Raw genomic sequence first — 20,008 nt, forward strand, 5'->3', positions numbered from 1 at the left:
CTCGGCATGCAGGGGGTACTCCTATATCGAGGCCCCTTCGAGGCAGCCAAGGGAGGCTTGGGCTGAGCCAGGAGCAGTGGCAGGCCATTTAAATTGGGCATTACCGCCATTTTACAGTCACTCACCAAGGCTCCGGGGCAGATGCGTTCTGCAGCAGAGCAGGAGATTGCAGCGTGCAGGGGGGTTCCTACATTGAGGCCCCTTTGAGGCAGCCACAGGAGCCATCAGGACCTGGCAGCCCTCGCGAGGGTGGCTGATGAGGCTTGGGTGGAGACAGGAGTGCCCCCCCACCCCCGCCCTGATGTACAAAGGCAGCCCCTAGGGAATGCAGGCAAACAGGGCATGGTGTGCCAGTCAGGGTATGGCGTGGCAGCACCTGCAGTCAGGGTTCAAGGTGGGTCATTTTGTATTCTGGGAGAAGCAGAGGAAGGGCATTCTACTTTAATAGAAATGGTGTTCACCCACCGAGTCTGCTGGTCTGAGGCTGAAACACAGATGGGAGGGCTGCAACCTATAGGCAGATGTCTATACCCAAACAGACCTCCCGAGTATCGAAAGAGCTGCCCTGATCCTCAGTTCCAGGGAACTCCAGTCTCTGGAAGTCTCCCTAGGCCCTGAAGGTAGAGATGGGTGTCATGGGTGCAAGTGTGTCCAGCTGGATGAGCTCTTCAAACAGGTGGTTCTGTTGCAAGAAGGAGCTCACCAGGCAACGTAGCATCCAGGAATCTGAGCGGGAGATTGATAAATGGTATTATGTGCTGACACGGTCCGAGCAACAGCCCTGCCTTAAGTCCTGGCAAGGGGAAGGTAAACAAGCTTGCAGCCCTGAACGAGCACATATGAAAGACTCGCAGGACAAGGGAGAGTCGACCCTTGTCTCTGATTGGAGCCAGAGGAGGAGTCTCCCCCTTGCCCCTGAAGTGCCCTTGCACAATAGAGTTGACGTCCTAAGGCAGGAGAGAGGAGGCTCCAAGAGAACTAGTAAAGACCTCAGAAAGGCCAACCACGCAAAGTTGGCTCAGTCTACCACCTGCATCAGAACCAGTGCCACAAAAAAAGTACGAAGGGCGTTAGTCGTTGGAGACTCCTCTCTGAGAGGCACTGAGGCTCCCATTTTCTGTCCGGACAATCTCTCCAGAGAGATTTGCTGCCTGCCTAGGGTCCATATTTGTGATATTATGAAGAGGCTACCAAGTCTGGTGGGTCCCAAAGACTACCACCCCTTTCTACTTTTTCACGTAGGATCAAATGATGCTGCACCAAGGAAACTTCAAAATAAAAAAAGACCCTCTGGGTGTGACTCTCCGGGTGCGACCTTCAAGACGACTCCTTATCCACTGAATGGTCCACCCTTCAAATACATCTCTCTCCAATTTGGAGACCAGGATGTCATGTGGGACTGTGTCAAAGGCCTTACAGAAGTCCAGATAGATGACATTGGTCGGTCTTCCCTTGTGAACTGATGCAGTCACTCCATCATAGAAGGCCACCAAGTTGGTCAGGCACGATTTGCCCTTGGTGAAGCCATGCTGGCTGTCTCTTTGTCTTGCATGTGCCTTGACATTGCTTCCAGGAGGATCTGTTCCATGATCTTTTCCAGGCACAGAGGTGAAGCTCACCTGTCTGTAGTTCCCTGGGTCTTCCTTTCTACTCTTTTTGAAAACGAGAGTGATGTTTCCCTTTTCCAGTCACCAGGGACTTCACCTGACTGCCAGGACTTTTCAAATACGATGGAGAGAGGCTTGGCATCTGCATCAGCCAATTCCTTCAGGATGCTGGGATGCATGTCATCAAGCCCCATAAATTTGAATTCCTTTGGTCAGTTTGGTTGGGTTAGCTATCCCGGTTGTTTCCCCTCCCAGACTCTTGTGGCTATTTCCCCTCCCAACCCCATGCTCACCTGCAGCCTACCCTCTGTGTGTGTGTGAGATGGGGGCAAGGAGGGGAAGAAAGTCTTGAGGCTATGCAAGTACTGTTCAGCAGTAGCCAAAACATTGGTCTGTTATCAACACTGTTTTAGTGACAAATGCGATGCACCATGTAGGCTGCTATGAAGAAAGTTAACTCCATCCCAGCTAGATCCAGTACAATTAGGAGGAAAAAATAGTTAATGGATGATTATTTAATTCACTTTGCAATATGCGCTTTCCTCTTATATGATATAAACCTGATAAATTCCTAAATACATTTTTTCTAAAGTATTTTTAATTGTTGCTCCTAATTTTAATGTCTCATTTAAGGTGGTAATTTGAGTCCTCTCATTTCTTCTTTATATGTTTCAGTAGTTTGTGTGTTTTGTTTTTTTTTTAGAATTATTTTCTCTTTTCCTCTTTAAACAAAACAGCTCAAATGGGAATAACCTCATGGTTGGCTCAGAACTTCTGATTTCAGATGTTACTTTAAAGAGAAAGGATAAAGGTGACTTAATAGTACTTTGAATGTTAAATCAATGTTCACTTTGCAGATTAAAAACAAAAACAAAGTTGCGAAGCACATCAGTTGGTTAGTATCTCTAGTCTAATCTAAATCTCTATTAGGTTGGTTAGTATCTGTAGTCTAATCAAACTTACATCTTTATAATGTACCATTTTGCTGCAAGTTTCTTCTTGTCTTTCTAAACAGTTACAAATATATCTGGCATTGCTTCTTCTAAAACAGCATTTTAAAGCATTTCTTTGTTTCATTAAGGCATGCATTTTGTAGCCTGTTTTCAGTAACAGTGATAAGCAATGTTGTCAAAAAATATTTTTAAAAAGCTATTTCATTTTTAAATTCCAAATGCCTTCTCTTTAATGGTGGTTGTAGCACCCTTTAATCTGTAAGGGAGGGAAAAAAAAGGTCTGTACTTCACATTTTTTAATAAAACAGGGTGTAGCTCTACTGGTGGGACAACAGTTTTAGTTTGTCATGTTTTCTTTATTTAATTTGATTTTTACCTTTTCAGAAACCCTTTTAATTTTACTTTTCAGATCCCTTTTTCAGATATGAATTAAAAATCATGCTCTAACCATATAGAGATGCCAAAACTTAGTGTGGTTAGACCTCTGTGGGAAGATGTCAGGGACTGCCATGTTCTGGATATAACCATCTCTGCAACAGACCCACCATATGTCAAAGATGAGTCCATCAGCAAGGTTTGTGGCACCTCTGTGAATATATCTTTAAGAAAGGGCAGAAAGCACTACAGAAAGAGAAGTTGGGAACAAAGAGTAAGAAAACAGAGGCAACACCAAAATCAGAGAAGGAGGAGGAGTTGCTTGCTCCATGGCACTGGAGCAGATATTCCCTGCGGTTTGTGGATAACCCATGCCAGAACAGATGGATATTCCTGAAGGAACTGCTGCCTGTGGAGAACTCATACCAGAGTAGAGGAAAAGCATGAGGAAGAAGGAATAGCAGAGAGAAACCATTACTGGTTGTAACTCCCCACTCCGTTTCCCACGTGCCACTCAGGAGGGTAGAAGAGTCTGGAGTGAAGGAGTGAAGTTAGATAAAGGAAAGGGGGATGAGGAAAGGTGTTGTTTTAATGTTTGTCTTTTTGTTTCCCACTACCTGACTTAGTAATTACAATTTTATTTTTGTTGGCTATAAAGTTAATTTTCCACAAGTTGAGTCTGTTTTGCCTGCAGTGGTAATTGGTAAGCAATCTCCTTGTCTTTATTCAAACCACAAGCTTTCTTGTTCCCATTCTTCCTATTTCCCCACCCGTCCTGTTGAGGAGGGGGAATGAATGAGCAGCTGTGTGGAAGGTTGGCTGTTAGTCAAGACTAACCCACCACATTTGGTAAGTAGGAGAGCAGTATTAGTAATGTACTAGGAGTCTTCCATTCTGAAATCTTGACATGTAAAATAGTGTAGATTTCAATTATTTCACCATTAATTTTTATCATCCTTTAAAAGTTTGGTACTCATTCAAAATATGTGCATGAGTATACAAGAACCTGAAGCTCTCTGCATAAGCATATGATTAATGTGAATTATAGTTAATAATTCATTCCAAAACTACTTTTACGTCATTGGTACATCTGAGTTCCTATCTAATGTGTGGGTGATTTATTTTTATTATTTTTTTTACAGATACCAAAGATGATGACTAGAAAGATTAAGCTTTGGGACATTAATGCCCACATAACATGTCAATTGTGCAATGGATACCTGATTGATGCTACCACTGTAACAGAATGCTTACATACTTGTAAGTAGGAATATAATTCTGTGAATAAGCTAAAATTGTTTTTGTACTTGATATACTAGATGTTTTAACAGTTTGTAGTTGAAGTTTCAAAATTTACTGTTTTTCAACCAGAATAATGCAAGCTTTGCTATGCACTTACAATTTTTCAATAAAGCAATATATATTGTCTCATGAGACAAATAGGGAGAGGAAACTTTAAAACATATATATAATCAACAGCAATGTATATTCAGGAATGTAGTTTTCCTGTTGAATACTAGAAGAAATGTGGCATGCTCTACAGAGATTATACATGTATGGTGTTTCAGATTTGCCAGAGATCATTTTTTCCACTGCATTTGATTTATAGATGCTGTTCATCAGCTTTAATGTATTTGCTTTTCTTTTTTAGCTCATTCTTGAGCTCCTTCTCCCTGTGCTCCAAATCTAAAGTTCCTCAGTGTTCTGTTTGGAGTAAAGCATTTAGAAACCTAATCTAGGAGTTGCTTTGTTAGGTCCCAAATCCTGTAAGGCTGCCGTTAAGTATTGCATTTGGTCTTGCTAGAGGGTCACTTTTTCATTGTTCTAAAATGTACTTATTTATTTATTTGCAACCCTAAAACATGCACTGCAAGCATGTTTCACATAGGCCATGCCATTTCTCTAGTTTGTATATAGCAATGAATTTTTAGAGCAAACCTACAGGGCTTTCTTGAGAAGCCAGGGAGGTTTTACTGCCCTCTTCTTTTTCTTTTCTTTGCTTTGCTTTGCTTTTCCTTGTGGATTATGTCTTATGAATTTATGTTTTCAGAAAGTTTTATTGCTTTTGGTTTCATCCTTAGACTTATGGTATTAATTCTGAGGAGACACATAGCCTCATGTTATGAGTGGAAGGGTAGGGGACAGCTTTTTCAAAAACAGATGTTGAAAAAGTGTTTCCCCATTTGTATCTTTTTACTTTGTCTGTGACAAACTGAGCTGACGTGCTGAGCTGAGTTTAGGAGGTTGGTATCTTCTTATTCTGAACTGGAGGATCTGCTGTTGGCAAGTGATTGTGTTTTTTACAAGATGAGTTTGGTTCTTCTGTTTATGTGGTTCAGACAGGTTTGGGCCTCACCCTTGCAACTGGATCTGCTAGAATATTCCACTGGAGTAGATTCCAATGCTCACTCCCTGGGCTTAGTGAGTAAAGCTGCTAGGGTTGGTCCAATGGAGAGTGTCCAGAGAAGGGCTACTAAGATGGTGAAGGGCCTAGAGGGGAAGACATAGGAGGAGGAGGAGCGGTTGAGGTCACAAATTAACTTCATGATTACAGTGCCATGTGGTTCTTAAACTGTATATAGCAAGCTTCTTTTTCTTCAAACTACATCTTGTTTTATTTTTTCTTGTTTATTAATGTTCTTGTTATTAGTCTGTAGAAGCTGCTTGGTGAAGTATTTGGAGGAAAACAACACCTGTCCAACATGTAGGATAGTTATACACCAGAGCCATCCATTACAGTATATCGGGTAAGTGTGCAGTATGAAAGTGTAAAGCACAACCAGTTACTCTCTGGACTGTATAAACCTCTCAAATATAGCAAAGTTTCTCTTTAGATATTTTAAAATTTGCTTATCAGAATTTTAAATATATATAAAGAAGGTTGATTAGAGGATAAAATATTTATATAAAGGAGGTAAGGTATTGAATTTTTCTGTGAATTTGCAGTTCTTCTAAAGTAAATCAGACAAACACAATAGACTTTATTGTTTAATTCCTGAGAGAAGTTTAATGAGATTTAGTCACTTTTAGTGACTTTTAGTTTTGTATGCCTGGATCATAGAAGTTACAAATATGGAACATATACTTGAATTACACTTTTCCAAAATCTTTAGAAAAATAACTGTCAGTTGGACAGTGGTTTTCAGTGACATAGAGGGTATGTTCAAAGACCGTAAATACATAGCATTATTGTTGATTTAGTCTTTCAAAGAACTGTTTAGTTCATAGGTACAGATGAGAAATATGGCAGCAGAAAAGTTAGACTAGTGGCTTCAACCTCTTAAATGGAACAATCTCTGAATATAAGGTTTGTGCCTACTTCTTTTCATTCCCACATAGAACTCCCTTACTGCATGACCTAACATGATTGGGGTGTTATATCTTAATTTCCTTCTTTTTCAGTGTATTTTGTGTTTATTTGTACATTACCTTTATTTTTCTTCAATGATTTCCTCTTATTTTAAATATTTCAAAGATATCAGTCAAATGTTTATACCACCTGTTGTGGTTTAACCCGGCCGGCGGCTAAACACCACGCAGCCGTTCGGTCCCCCTCCCCCTCCCTCTCTGGGACGGGGGAGAGAAATGGAAAGTGAAGCCCGTGAGTTGAGATAAAGACAGTTTAATAAGACAGGAAAATAATAATAACAACAACAATAAAATAATAACAAAATAATAATAATAATAATAATAATAATAATAATAATAACAACAACAACAACAATAACAATAATAATAATAATAACAACAATAACAATAATAATAATAATACAATGGAGATAATAGGAAAATAATAATAATATGTACAAACAAGTGATGCACAATGCAATTGCTCACCACCTGCTGACCGATGCCCAGCCTAACCCCGAGCAGTCCAGCCCCCTCCCCCCGGCTAGCCACCCCTATATATTGTTTAGCATGACGTCAGATGGTATGGAATACCCCTTTGGCTAGTTTGGGTCACCTGTCCTGGGTCTGTCCCCTCCCAGCTCTTACTGCACCCCCAGCCTGCCTGTTGGCAGGACAGAGCAAAAGGCTGAGATGTCCTTGGCTTGGTGTAAGCACTGCTCTGCAAGAATTAAAACATCGGGGTGTTATCAGCACTCTTCTCATCCTAAGCCAAAACACAGCATTCCACCAGCTACTAGGAAGAAAATTAATTCTGTTCTAACTGAAACCAGGACACCACCTGACTTGGCTGGATCTGCACTAGAGATTTGTACAATTTCAACTTCCACTGATATAAATGTATTGAGATAGTGTGTTCACAATAGCTGCTGCATGTTGAATAGACTTGTTTACCTCAATGCAGTTTCTTTTTGTTTGTGACACTGCTTCAAATGTGCCTGTCTTGGTTCTAGTGCAGCTTTTGAAGGAATGGTTGCAGAAAATTAATTTGATTCTCTCCACTTTCACTGACAATTCTGGATGTCCTATAAAAACTTTCCGAATTGCTCAAAACTAAGTCCCCTTCAGGAGTCTGAAATAAGATTTTCCTTATACCTTTTGAGAATGACATAGAGACTATACTAAAGTGTATTCTGAAGTATGACAAAACAGCGATGACAAATCCATGCCAGTAGGCAAGAAGAAACAAATGGCATGAAAACCACACAGTGTGGTTGTCCTCTGTAAAGCTACAGGAATGCTTCCGTGTATTGATTCAGAAGGCTGTTTTCAATGCTAAGAGAGGCCTGAGAACTTGACCTCTAATTGAAAAGTTAGAAGTGGATTTGACAGTTGTTTATGGACACTGAATGTACAGTATTGTCTGTTTAAAAATTGATCCCATTCTTTATTCTATTTTTTTTTCTCTATTGCTTTGAAAAATAAGGATGTCCTCCTAGGGGAAGTATTTTCCTGAGGCAGTTACAAAACACTGCCCCTTCAAGATAAAAACAGATAGCCTTTGTGCAACCTCTTTTGGAAGTTGGTGTTTTTTCAGTAGAGAATTAATAGGGAGGAACTTTGTATTATGTTGTAGTTACAAAAATCTGTGATCTAATTCATCCCCATTGTATTGGGTTTAAATGGCAAGATTTTTTTTTTTTTTTTTTTTTTTTTGGGGGGGGGTGGGGCTGCAGGGTGGCCTCTGTGAGAAGAGACCAGAAACTGCCCCATGTTAGATAAGAACCAGTTCCAGCCAGCTCAAAAAGGGACCTGACACTGAGCAATGGTGGTTGTGCCTCTGTGATAGCATATTTAAGAAAGGCTAAGAAACAGTGCACAGCAGCTGTGAGAGGAACAATCCTGCAGACAAGGTCTGTGAAGAAGGAAGGGGAAGAGGCGCTCCAGGCACCAGAGCTGAGATTGTTGGAACATGGTGACGCAGGTTGTTCCCCTGCTTCCCATGGTGTACCATGTCACTGCAGCCCATGGAGGACCCCACACTGGAGCAGGTGGATATTGCCTGAAGAAAGATGCAGCCCATAGACAGCCCATGCAGGAGCAATTTGGGCCTGGGCAGCTGCAGCCTGTGGAGAGGATCACACACAGAATCACACACAGAATTTCTAGGTTGGAAGAGACCTCAAGATCATCGAGTCCAACCTCTAACCTAACGCTAGCAGTCCCCACTAAACCATATCCCTAAGCTCCACATCTAAATGTCTTTTGAAGACTTCCAGGGATGGTGACTCCACCACTTCCCTGGGCAGCCTGTTCCAATGCCTAACAACCCTTTCAGTAAAGTTCTTCCTAATATCCAACCTAAAACTCCCCTGGCGCAACTTAAGCCCATTCCCCCTCGTCCTGTCACCAGGCACGTGGGAGAACAGACCAACCCCCACCTCGCTACAGCCTCCCTTGAGGTACCTATAGAGAGCAATAAGGTTGCCCCTGAGCCTCCTCTTCTCCAGGCTGAACAAGCCCAGCTCCCTCAGCCGCTCCTCGTAGGACTTGTTCTCCAGGCCTCTCACCAGCTTCGTCGCCCTTCTCTGCACCCGCTCAAGCACCACGATGTCCTTCTTGTAGCGAGGGGCCCAAAACTGAACACAGTACTCGAGGTGCGGCCTCACCAGAGCCGAGTACAGGGGGACAATCACCTCCCTAGCCCTGCTGGTCACACTGTTTCTGATACAAGCCAGGATGCCGTTGGCCTTCTTGGCCACCTGAGCACACTGCTGGCTCATATTCAACCAACTATCCACCATTACTCCCAGGTCCTTCTCTGCCTGGCAGCTCTCCAACCACTCATCTCCCAGCCTGTAGCTGTGCTTGGGGTTATTGCGCCCCTGGTGCAGGACCCAGCACTTGGCCTTGTTGAACTTCATACAGTTGGCCTCAGCCCATCGGTGCAGCCTATCCAGGTCCTCCTGCAGAGCTTTCCTACCCTCAAGCAGATCGACACACGCACCTAACTTGGTGTCATCTGCAAACTTACTGAGGGTGCACTCGATGCCCTCGTCCAGATCATCAATGAAGATATTAAAGAGGACCGGCCCCAGCACCGAGCCCTGGGGGACGCCACTAGTGACTGGCCTCCAACTGGACTTGACTCCATTCACCACGACTCTTTGGGCCCGGCTATCCAGCCAGTTTCTAACCCAACGAAGCGTGCGCCAGTCCATGGACAAGCAGGTTGTCTAGCAGGAACTGCAGCCCCTGGGGTATCCAAGCTGGAGCAGTCCATTCCTGAAGGACTGCACCACATGGTACGGACCCATGCTGGAGAAGTTCTTGAAGAACTGCAGTCTGTGGGAAGCCCATGTAGGATCAGTTCAGGAAGGACTGCATCCCATGGGAGGTACCCCATGCTGGAATAGGGGAAGAGCATGACAATGAAGGACTATGTAGTGGGTTTACGTGGTAAGATTTTGGTAGTAGGGGGCTGCAGGGGTGGCCTCTGTGAGAAGAATCCAGAAGCTGCTCCATGTTAGATAAGAGCCAGTTTCAGCCATCTCCAAAGGGACCCGCCACTTGCTAAAGCCAAGACAATAAGTGATATTGGTTGCACTTCTGTGAGAGTAGATTTAAGAAAGGGGAAAAAACTGCTGCTCTACAGCAGATGGGAGAATGAGGAGTGAGAACTGCAGACACCAAGTTCAGTGAAGAAGGAGGGGGAGGAAGTGTTCCAGTCACCAGAGCTGAATTTCCCCTGGGGCCTGTGGAGAGGACCATGGTGAAGCAGATTGTCCCCCTGCAGCCCATGGTGTACCACAGCAGAGCAGATTTCTATACTGCAGCCTGTGGAGGAGCCCACGGTGGAGCAGATGTATATGACCTGAAGGAGGCTATAGCCTGTGGAGAATTCCCACAGGAGCAGACTCTGGATCAAACCTGTAGCCCATGGAAAGAAGCCCACACAAGAGCAGGTGATCTGGCAGGAGCTGCTGCCCGTGGGGGACCCATGTTGGATCAGTTTGGTCCTGATGGATAGACCCTGTGGTACGGACCTATATTTGGAGCAGTTCTCGAAGAGCTGTTGCCTATAGGAAGCCCATGCAGGATCTGTTCGGGAAGGACTGCGTCCCGTGGGAGGGACCCCACATTGGAGCAGGGGAAGAGACTGACCATGAAGGAGTGGCGAAGGAGAAGACTGACTGCAACCCCCATTTCCCTGTTCCCCTGCACCACTTGGGGGGAGGAGGTGGAAGAGGGTGGATGGGGGGGAAGGTGTTTTCAGTTTTTCTTTGTTTCTCACTTCTCTAGCTTGCTAGTAATAGGTAATAAATTTCTCTCGTCTCCCTATGCTGAGTCTGTTTTGCCCGTGATGATAATTGTTGAGTCACGTCCCTGTCCTTATCTCAACCCTTGAGCCCTTCTCATCGTATTTTCTCCCCCTTTTCCTTTGAGGAAGGAGAGTGAGAGAGCGGTTGTAGTGGAGCTCAGCTGCCTAGCAGTGTAAAACTACCACAGAGTGGCAGAGACAAAGCATTATGGACTGACACCAATCCCCATTCTCCTTTCCCCTGCACCCCTCGGGGGGGAAGAGGAAGAAGAGGGTGGATGGGGGGAAGGTGTTTTTAGTTTGCTTTTAGTTCTCACTGCTCTGATCTGTTGATAATAGGCATTAAATTAATTTAATCTCCCTTTTGCTGAGTCTGTTTTTGCTTGTGATGGTAATTAATGAGCAATCTCCCTGTCCTTATCTCAACCCACGATTTTTTCCATCATATTTTCTCCCTCTGTCCTGCTGAGGAGGGGGAGTGAGACAGTAGCTGCATGGTGCTCGGCTACCTACCGGTGTTTAAACCATAACACCCAGCCATCTGGGGAATACGTTGAACAAACACAGGAGTCATGAAACTCATGTGTCATGGCTAAGAATACTGTTAAATTCTCTCTTCTCTCATGCTGGTGGCTAATATCATTCATTTACTTTGAAATGTTTTGGGAGATGTACCTGCAAACTGTAAATGGCACTTAAAAATCCTAACCTGAGAGTCAAAGCTGGAGATTGGTACTGTAATCTCTTCTGGAGCTAATGCCCTGGTAGCAGCTGAAGATGAAATTTTAGCTTGTATTGAATTTTATTTATAGTTTGGAATTCAGTGTAATGTTCTGGTCCTTTCAGGCAATGACTTGTTTTAGAGTAATCCAGAAAAGGGCAGCTTGTATTTACACTTTGAAACAGGTTGAAAACATCAGAGTGCTACCTAGGTGAGTTGAAGAATGGAAGTTTAGAATCTTAACTAGTCCTGCTCTCCCAGTTCCTGTCTTATGTTTTGGATCAGTCTGTCCTTTTTGTTACACCCTTTTTTGCTAGATGGGATTCTGTGCTACATGATGGTGCTCTTGAGTAAAATTTTGATTAAGAGCAAACACTTTTTTTTTTTCTTTGCTCCATTCCTTTTTTTTCCCCTATAGGCTCCTTTCCTCATGTTTTTTAAAAATCCCAGTATGGATAGCTAAAAACCTAGCAACGTGAGAGATTAATTAAAAGGGATAAGAAGCAGTATAATTTCTATTAAAAGAAAAGTGTAGTTGTGGTTTAACCCAGCCGGCAGCCAAGCACTACACAGCCACTTGCTCACCCGCCCCCCTCCCTCTCTGGGATGGGGGGAGAGAATCAGAAAAATGAAGCCTGTGGGTTGAGACAGAGGCAGTTTATTAGGACAGAAAATAAAGTAATAATAATAATAGTACTACTAATAATAATGTGTACAAAACAAGTGATGCACAATGGAATTGCTCACCACCTGCTGACCAATGCCCAGCCTATCCCCAAGCAGTCAGTCCCCCCACCCTGGCCAGCCTCCCCCCATCTTAATTGTTCAGCATGACGTCAGATGGTGTGGAATATCCTTTTGGCCAGTTTGGGTCACCTGTCCTGGGTCTGTCCCCTCCCAGCTCCTGCTGCACTCCCAGCCTGCCCACTTGCAGGACAGAGTGAGAAGCTGAAAAGTCCTTGGCTTAGTGTAAGCATTACTCTGCAACAATTAAAATATCAGTGTGTTATCAACATTATTCTCATCCTAAATCCCAAACACAGCACCCTACCAGCTACTAGGAGGAAAATTAATTGTATCATAGCTGAAACCAGGACAAGTGTCTAGAGTCTAGAAACAGAAAAGCTAAACATACTTTTGTCAAATTTTTCAAAGAATTTCGAGAGTATGTTACTGATATACATGCTGGTAGAAACGTTTCTTACAGGATTCCTTCCTTTGCAACGTAAAGACCATCCTTCTTAGCATTTCTGTTAAACTTCTGTCAATTTAATTTTTTTTCAGTTCTTGTCTTAGCCTGAACCTTGTCTGCATTCCTTTCCTGTTACTGTCGTCTTCTGTTTGACATTTCAGTTATCCGAAATCAGTATATTTCTTACAAGACTTCGGAGGTTTGTGGAGTCAATTTAATATGGAATCTCTTAAAGAGAAATGTTTTGAATCAAGATGGCTAATTTAAACCTTCATTTTTTTTCCCTGCTAGTCATGATAGAACAATGCAAGATATTGTTTACAAACTTGTGCCAGGCCTCCAAGAAGGTAAGTTTTCTGTATGACCTGTTTTTACTGAATGTTAGATTTACACATAGTTCCTTTTCATTAATGAAAGGAGGAAGTGAGGAAAAGTATTCATGGAAAGATGAAAAATACCATCTTCACTTGTTCCAGTTCTAGCACTACTTCTCTATACTTCAGTGCTTTTTTCTGTTTTAGACTTGTACTAGCAGCATTACTGAAAAGTCAGTAATGAAAATACTAGTGTTTGTTTCGGTGAAAAGTAACATTTTGTTAACCTAAATAGCACTACAAAGTTTTCATGTTGGCATTCTCTATATTGCATACATTCTTCTTTAAACTGTGTATGTATTCATGTCTTTTCTGCCAGGTTTGCAGAGTTCTAAGAGACAGAATATTAATCTAGTGTAATTTTTATTTTCAGTTAAATTTTCTTCTCCTAAAACATACTTAAATACCAAGGTACTTGCTAGCAAAACATTTGTTCTTTCATAATCTATTTGGACCATGCATCTGTTGAACTAAAGGAATGCTTTATATTAATTATTCAGTATTATTTTTCAGTGGTGTGTTGCTACTTTTATTTAAGTAGAATCCAATCAAGCTGTCAAATGAGGACAATATCAGACATTTATAAGCAAGTTTAGGTAAAGGGATTGTTTTTAAATTGTTTCTAAGATATTGAAAAATCATAAATCATAGAATCATAGAATGATTTGGGTTGGAAAGGACCTTTAAAGATCATCTAGTTCCAACCCCTCTGCCATGGGCAGGGATGCCAACCACTAGATCAGGTTGCCCAAAGCCCTGTCCAACCTGGCCTTGAACACTTCCAGGGATGGGGCATCCACAACTTCTCTGGGCAACCTCTTCCAGTGCCTCACCATCCTCATAGTAAATAATTTCTTCCTAATGTCTAATTTAAATCTATACTCTTTCAGTTTAAAACCTTTACCCCTTAGTCCTATTGCTACATTCCCTGATAGAGTCCCTCCACAGCTTTTCTGTAGCTCCCCTTTAGGTACTGGAAGGCCCCTCTAAGGTCTCCCCAGAGCCTTCTCTTCTCCAGACTGAACAACCACAATTCTCTCAGTCTGAGAGGTGTTCCAACCCTCTGATCATATTCGTGGTCCTCCTCTGGACCCACTCTAACAGAACAGGTCCAAGTCTTTCTTGTGCTGAGGGCCCCAGACCTGTATGAAGTACTCCAGGTGGAGTATCAAGAGAGCAGAGTAGACAGGGAGAATCACCTCCCTCAAACTGCTGGCCACTTCTTATGATACAGCCCAGAATATGATTAACTTTCTGAGCTGCAAGTGCACATTGCTGGCTTATAGTCAATTTTTCATTCACTAGTACCCCCAATTCCTTCTCTGTGGGCTGCTCTCAATCCATTCATGCCCTAGTCTGCACTGATACTGGCAGTTGCCCCAACTGAGATGCAGCGCCTTGCACTTGGCCTTATTGAAATAAGCATAAACATTCAAAACCAATGTTTTGACAGAAATACTGAAGGAGGAAATACAAAGTATGGTATAGTATTTAAAATCTATTTTATCTATAATAACATAATGGTGTAATAATAGCTCTGCAAATGACTTGGTAATATTATGCCTCTCAAGAATAAGATCTAGGGTAATGCGATTATGGCAGCAAGAGCGGAGAAGTAGCAAAAAGTGCTAATACTACTTTCTGCCTGACAAGCTTCTTTTACAGGTCAGAGGAGCATTTTAGAATACCTTGATAAATATTGGGCTATAACTTTATTACATAACTAATATGTACAATTGTAAACAGCGGAAATGAAAAAGCAGAAGGAATTCTATCACAAACTGGGTATGGAAGTACCAGGGGACATCAAAGGGGAGACATGCTCTTCAAAGCAACATCTAGATTCATATCTCAGTGGTAAATGGTCTTATGTTTATTCTGTCTTGGGGTAGGGGGGGTGGGAAACAGACTGCCATTAAACTGCTGAAAGGATCTGTCATAGCTAGGTGTCTAGCTAATATTTATTAACACATGTAATTGTATAATACTGTACAATGCTTGTTTGTGCATGTATATTGGACTATATATGTGCTCACCATCTTTGAACTCACCGAGTCCAGTATTGTTGTTTTGCATCAGACTTGTTTATAGAATATGTTCTTTTAGCTGGCTGTAATGCGTTCCTGGTGAAGATCTTCATTAGTATCTATGTGGGAGCTCTATGATGATACTCTGCTTCTGGGCTGCTAGCAGAGCTGGTTATATTGAGCGCTGCACTATATACTTGTTCCCATTTTGACTGTGTGGGCCTATTGGCAGCTGATGTTGCTTAAGTAGATGGCCATGACTTGGAGGCAGGGTTATTTTTTATTAAGTTATTACGTTATTTTTTATTCCAGTACTGAACTGTACTGACATTAATTTCAGAAATGATGTGGTGGTTATATTAAGGTGTGTGTGTATTTATTCTAGGGCAAAAGAATTCTGAAATTTATGACTGTCAGGAGAGCATACCAGTTGTACACAATAGTGAATGATCCCTGATAAATTTATAGCAAGGTGTTTTGAATTGACAAGAAGCCTTTTTTGGGAAGCTTTGGATTAATGTCCAGGAAGGGTAGACGCATTACATACGTTTCTGCTACCAAGAATAAAGCTGTTTTCCAACCTTTTTCCTGGTTAGAAGAGAAGCTGATCATGTTCTGACAAACCTAATTACTTTGAAAAACAAACACAAAAAAAACAACAAACCAACAACAACAACAAAAAAGAAAAAACGAGTTGCTCTTGACTAGTCTTGACTTTGTTTCAGGATTAATTGTCATCTGAGATGTCTAATTTAATGCTCTGCTTTATTCTTGAAGGTGAAACTAAAACAGATGAAAATTCAAACAAAGAAACTTCTGAAGAAAAAGAAGAAGATAATGACTATCATCGAAGTGATGAACAGGTGGGCTTACTTCTGATATAGGTAATTTGTTAGTTTTATTTTCTATTTCAGCTTCAGTCCTGTTCTACTTTAAATTATTATTTTTTTTTCCCTCTGACAGAGACAAGATACAGTGTTCTCCCATGCTTTTGTGTAAACTTGAACTTTGTCTTTTTTTTAGGTAGCTGTGGGGAAATTTGATTGAGGTTTGATAGTTTATAACTAGTTCTTGTTATAAATTAGACCACACAATTTACTGGTCTATTGAAATTATTTTATTAATCAAGTAAGCAGACACAAGCAAAACAGCGCTGGGCGGCTGGGGAGTCTCCGCTCCGCAACAGCACGCACCTTCCCTTTCCAGGGTAGCTATTTTATAGCAGTCGAGTTCCAGCTTATCGAGACCTATTGAACTGGCTGAGGCTGCGCAGTTTATTGTTGAGAGGGGGGGTCGTTGTTCCTCTGCTGGTGTTCACACGTTGTGCTCGTATTCAGGTGGGGGTAATGAAGCGGCAGACAGGATGTCTGGTTTCACTCAAGGATGTGTATCCAATACTCCCTCCTGTTATCTGCTTGCTTTAATCCTCCCCTTTACCAAGGCCGTTAATTTGTACAACCTTATCTCTTCAGCAGTTTCTCCAAATTCCTCAAAGACAATGAACAAACCCCCCACTAATTTATCACAATCCCTCCTTTTTCTTTTTCTAACATATTTTGTTCATTGAATTTTTGCAATATTTGCTTGCTGAGCATTAAAGTTTCTGCGTTGTCCTCCTCCTGCTCAAGAGATTCATAGTTAGCACGCACAAGCATAAGATGAGCAGCTTCTAATCGACTTTTAACAATTGCGATTACTTGATTGAATATACATGGTCCAAAAGTCAGTGTTAATATAAGTAACAACAAGGGGGCCCTGCTATGGTTGATAGCAGGGTAGTAAGCCAAGGTGAGTAATTAAACCAGGATTCATACCAATTCTGACGAGCCTCATTTTCCCTTTTGTGTTTTTCTAATCCTTCCCGCAATTTAGTCATTGTATCTCTTACCACCCCAGTATGATCTTTACCAGATGGTATTCAGCCACTGTGTGATGGGTATACATATACTCTTCAGTGTGGTATAGAATCCTTGGTATAATGACCACCTGTACACAAAAATCATGAGATGTGTTAAACAATTTTAAAGATAGGCAAGGAGTGACTCCCAACAATGAACATACCCACCTAGTATTATTTGCAGGAATTAACCATTTGTGTGTTTGGTCCATTTTTTCAGTGGCATGGCATAGATCATTTTTATCTCTTGGAACTGTGCCGATACATCTACCTTTTCCCGTAACTTGAGTCAAAGTTATCCCAATTTCCTGACCCCAACTGCACTTGGAAGAATTTGAATATGGGGGCTTAACACTTACACATAGCCAGTACCCTTCAGTTATCTCCTCGGGAACAACCCCTTTCTTTTTTCACAATGCTTGGAAGCAGTGTGGGAAAGGATAACTCTGTCAACTTACTAGAAAACACTGTAGTAGGTTGGGCAGTCCCAGGTATATTTACAGTCTGGACAACCAAACCTTCCCTTAGTAACTCTTTATTAGGCCCGACTACCTTGGAAGTCTCGGGTTTTCCCTTCTTTATTAGTATGAGTCCTCCCCTATCTGTTCCGTGTTCGTAAAATCTGACATTTTTCCTAGTACCCAGCTAGTATCGTCCGAGTTTGTTATATTTATATATAGAACCTTGCAAATTTCTTTATTTCCGTGGAAGGTTCCTGTATACCCTATACCATGCCCTCACCACCTGTAACGGGGATCCAATTGTCGGTTACAACTTTGCAGCCCATATCCCACTTGTAAGAATTTATCCCGACCAGCCCCAAGTGTGCAGTCTGTAGCAATGGTTTCACACCCCCGGTATGCACAATAATACACGTTCAGGCATTTACAGTACCCCCTTCCCAGGTTAGAACTTGGGCAGAAATAAAATCCCACATATTCCCAGCATCGGGGCCTCGAGCCCCCCCCGTTGTTATCTGGGTTGCAATAACCTGTTGATCTTCGAATCGACTTAAAGTCCATTTAAAAGGTTGGTGGGGGTGGTGTTGAGTCGCTATGCAGGATGAAACCACTGCGAGAACCCCCAAATACCGATAGGAATGGCTGAGGCCCATGTCTTTCCCCACTTATTCACTCCTCTGCCTCACTCGTCAGTTGGGTTGCAGCCAACTACGAGGTTTTAGTTCTTCTCGGCAGCAGTAGTGTTCTTCAGGGGAGAGCCTCTACCTTAACCCACGGTACCTATCGGGTTCGTCGCAATGTGAGCTTCAGGTCTTTGTTCCCTGGAGCGATCTCCCACTTCTCATCACAGATGGGTCCTTTAACACGGCTGGCATGTGTCCATCCTTTCTCCGCAGTCCAAACGGCTGTTTCTGTAGTAAGCAAAACAACATAGGGGCCTTCCCCATCGTGGTGTTAAAAAGAGTCTCTTTCAAAGTCTTCATTAGAATTGAGGGTGATCAAGTGGCAATTCCAAGTCATAGGGCATACCATATAGCATTTCAAAAGGAGAAATTCCTACATCAGTTCTGGGCTGCATCCATATGTTTAACAGTGCAAGGGGGAAGCATTTTACCCAAGAAGCCTTAATTTCCAGCATAAGTTTTGTTAGTTGTTTCTTAATTTCACCATTCATTCGCTCTACCTTTCCAGAAAAGGAGGGGTGCCAGGGGCTGTGAAAATCCCACTCAATCTCTAAGGCCTGCTTTAATCCTTGCAGTAAAACTTTACACTCATTCAGTCACATGGTCAATTAGGACAAACAAGTAACTCAGTAAAGTCTACCTGTATACTTTGGAAAGGTCAAAGCCCTGGCTCCCGTCCCCCTCTAGATAGGATACAGAAGACCTTTTTTATTTACCTTTTGACATATAGTACATCCTCTGCATGTGTGCTTCCCTAAAGTATATATTCCTACACAGACATGCTTTCTTAGAACAACATCACACATTGCTTGCACCTCCCAATGACTCTTCTGATGTAAAACAGTTAATATTTGCCTCATTATCACTTTATTCAGCATTTCTCTCCCATTGGGGAGTATCCATTTTCCTTAAAATGATCCACATATTTGTAACATTAATACCTCCTTGGGAGGTTGTAATTGCTCCAAAACCTTTTTTAGAATTTACCCAAATAGATAGGTGGCCCTGTAAACCCCTGAGGTAAAATTGTCCACCTATATTGTTGCTTCCACCCCCATTTCAGAGTCTTTCCAGTCAGAGGTGAATATACGTTTGCTCTCAGGGCCTGAGAGCACTCCATTAATAACACTGTTATTCCAGTCTAACAATGTACTATTTGAATGCCCAATTTAATCATCAAATCCCTTCCCAACAAGTTAGTTTCCGCCTTGGATACATACAATAATTGCCCAGTGATCATTTTATCCCCTGGTCTCAGCTTAGTATTCCCCAAAAGTGGCACTGTTATCCCAGTACCTTCTACCCCCATCACATTTAGGGTTTCATTAGTTAATTTAATCCCTGAAGCTTTACAGGTCAGTAATGACTTAGCTGCCCCAGTGTATTGGGTTTGCTGGTAAGGTTCGGGGGGGGGGGTGGGGGGGTGGGAGTGGGAAACTGCAGTGGCAGCCCCCGTGAGAAAAACCCAGAAACCTCCCCGTGGTAGGTAAGGGACAATTTCATCTGGCCCCAAAGAGGACCACTGCTGCCCAGAGCCAAGCCATGAGCAACACAGTCCGTGCCTCTGTGACAGCACATCCACGAAAACAAACAGACAAAGAAACGAACAAAACCCTGCTGCTCAACAGCAGTTGGGAGAGCGAGAAACCCCCCCGCAGACACCAAAGTCAGTGCAGAAGGAGGGGCAGGAGGCGCTCCAGGCGCTGGAGCTGAAGCCCCCCTGCGGCTGCTGGAGAGGCCCCTGGTGGAGCAGGCTGTTCCCCCCCCTCCCCGATGCTTGGGAAACTGAACAAACATCACAGCAAATATGCAAATATACCAAAACTTCTAGACTGTTACTTAGATAATGCCTACATCACCTTTCCCTGCTCATTCAACTTCGAATACCTTTAACACTTTCCACAAACCTTTTAACACTTCCTTTATCTTTCTCTAGCCCGTACTTTTCTAATACCAACACCAAAGGCTCAGTCAGAGTCCAACTTAATTCCATACCTTTTCCCTCCAAGATACTGAAACAACATATCAATCAATATACCATATTTCATC

General features: G+C 42.5%; 1 protein-coding gene across 1 annotated transcript in view; it reads left to right on the forward strand.

Moving 5' to 3' along the window:
- Positions 1-4,068: 4,068 nt before the first annotated feature.
- LOC309889532 (polycomb group RING finger protein 3-like) overlaps positions 4,069-20,008 on the forward strand; it is a gene marked incomplete at its 3' end in the record, with an annotated part of 84,940 nt that continues 69,000 nt past the window's right edge. The window contains exons 1-5 of the mRNA XM_082782381.1: positions 4,069-4,195; positions 5,586-5,682; positions 12,809-12,864; positions 14,638-14,748; positions 15,696-15,781. Coding sequence (XP_082638507.1) covers positions 4,087-4,195; positions 5,586-5,682; positions 12,809-12,864; positions 14,638-14,748; positions 15,696-15,781 — 459 coding nt within the window. The 5' untranslated portion in view covers positions 4,069-4,086. The remainder of the gene's footprint in view (positions 4,196-5,585; positions 5,683-12,808; positions 12,865-14,637; positions 14,749-15,695; positions 15,782-20,008) is intronic.

This window comes from Aythya marila, assembly GCF_965140915.1.
Source record: "Aythya marila genome assembly, chromosome: W".
NCBI lineage: Eukaryota > Metazoa > Chordata > Aves > Anseriformes > Anatidae > Aythya > Aythya marila.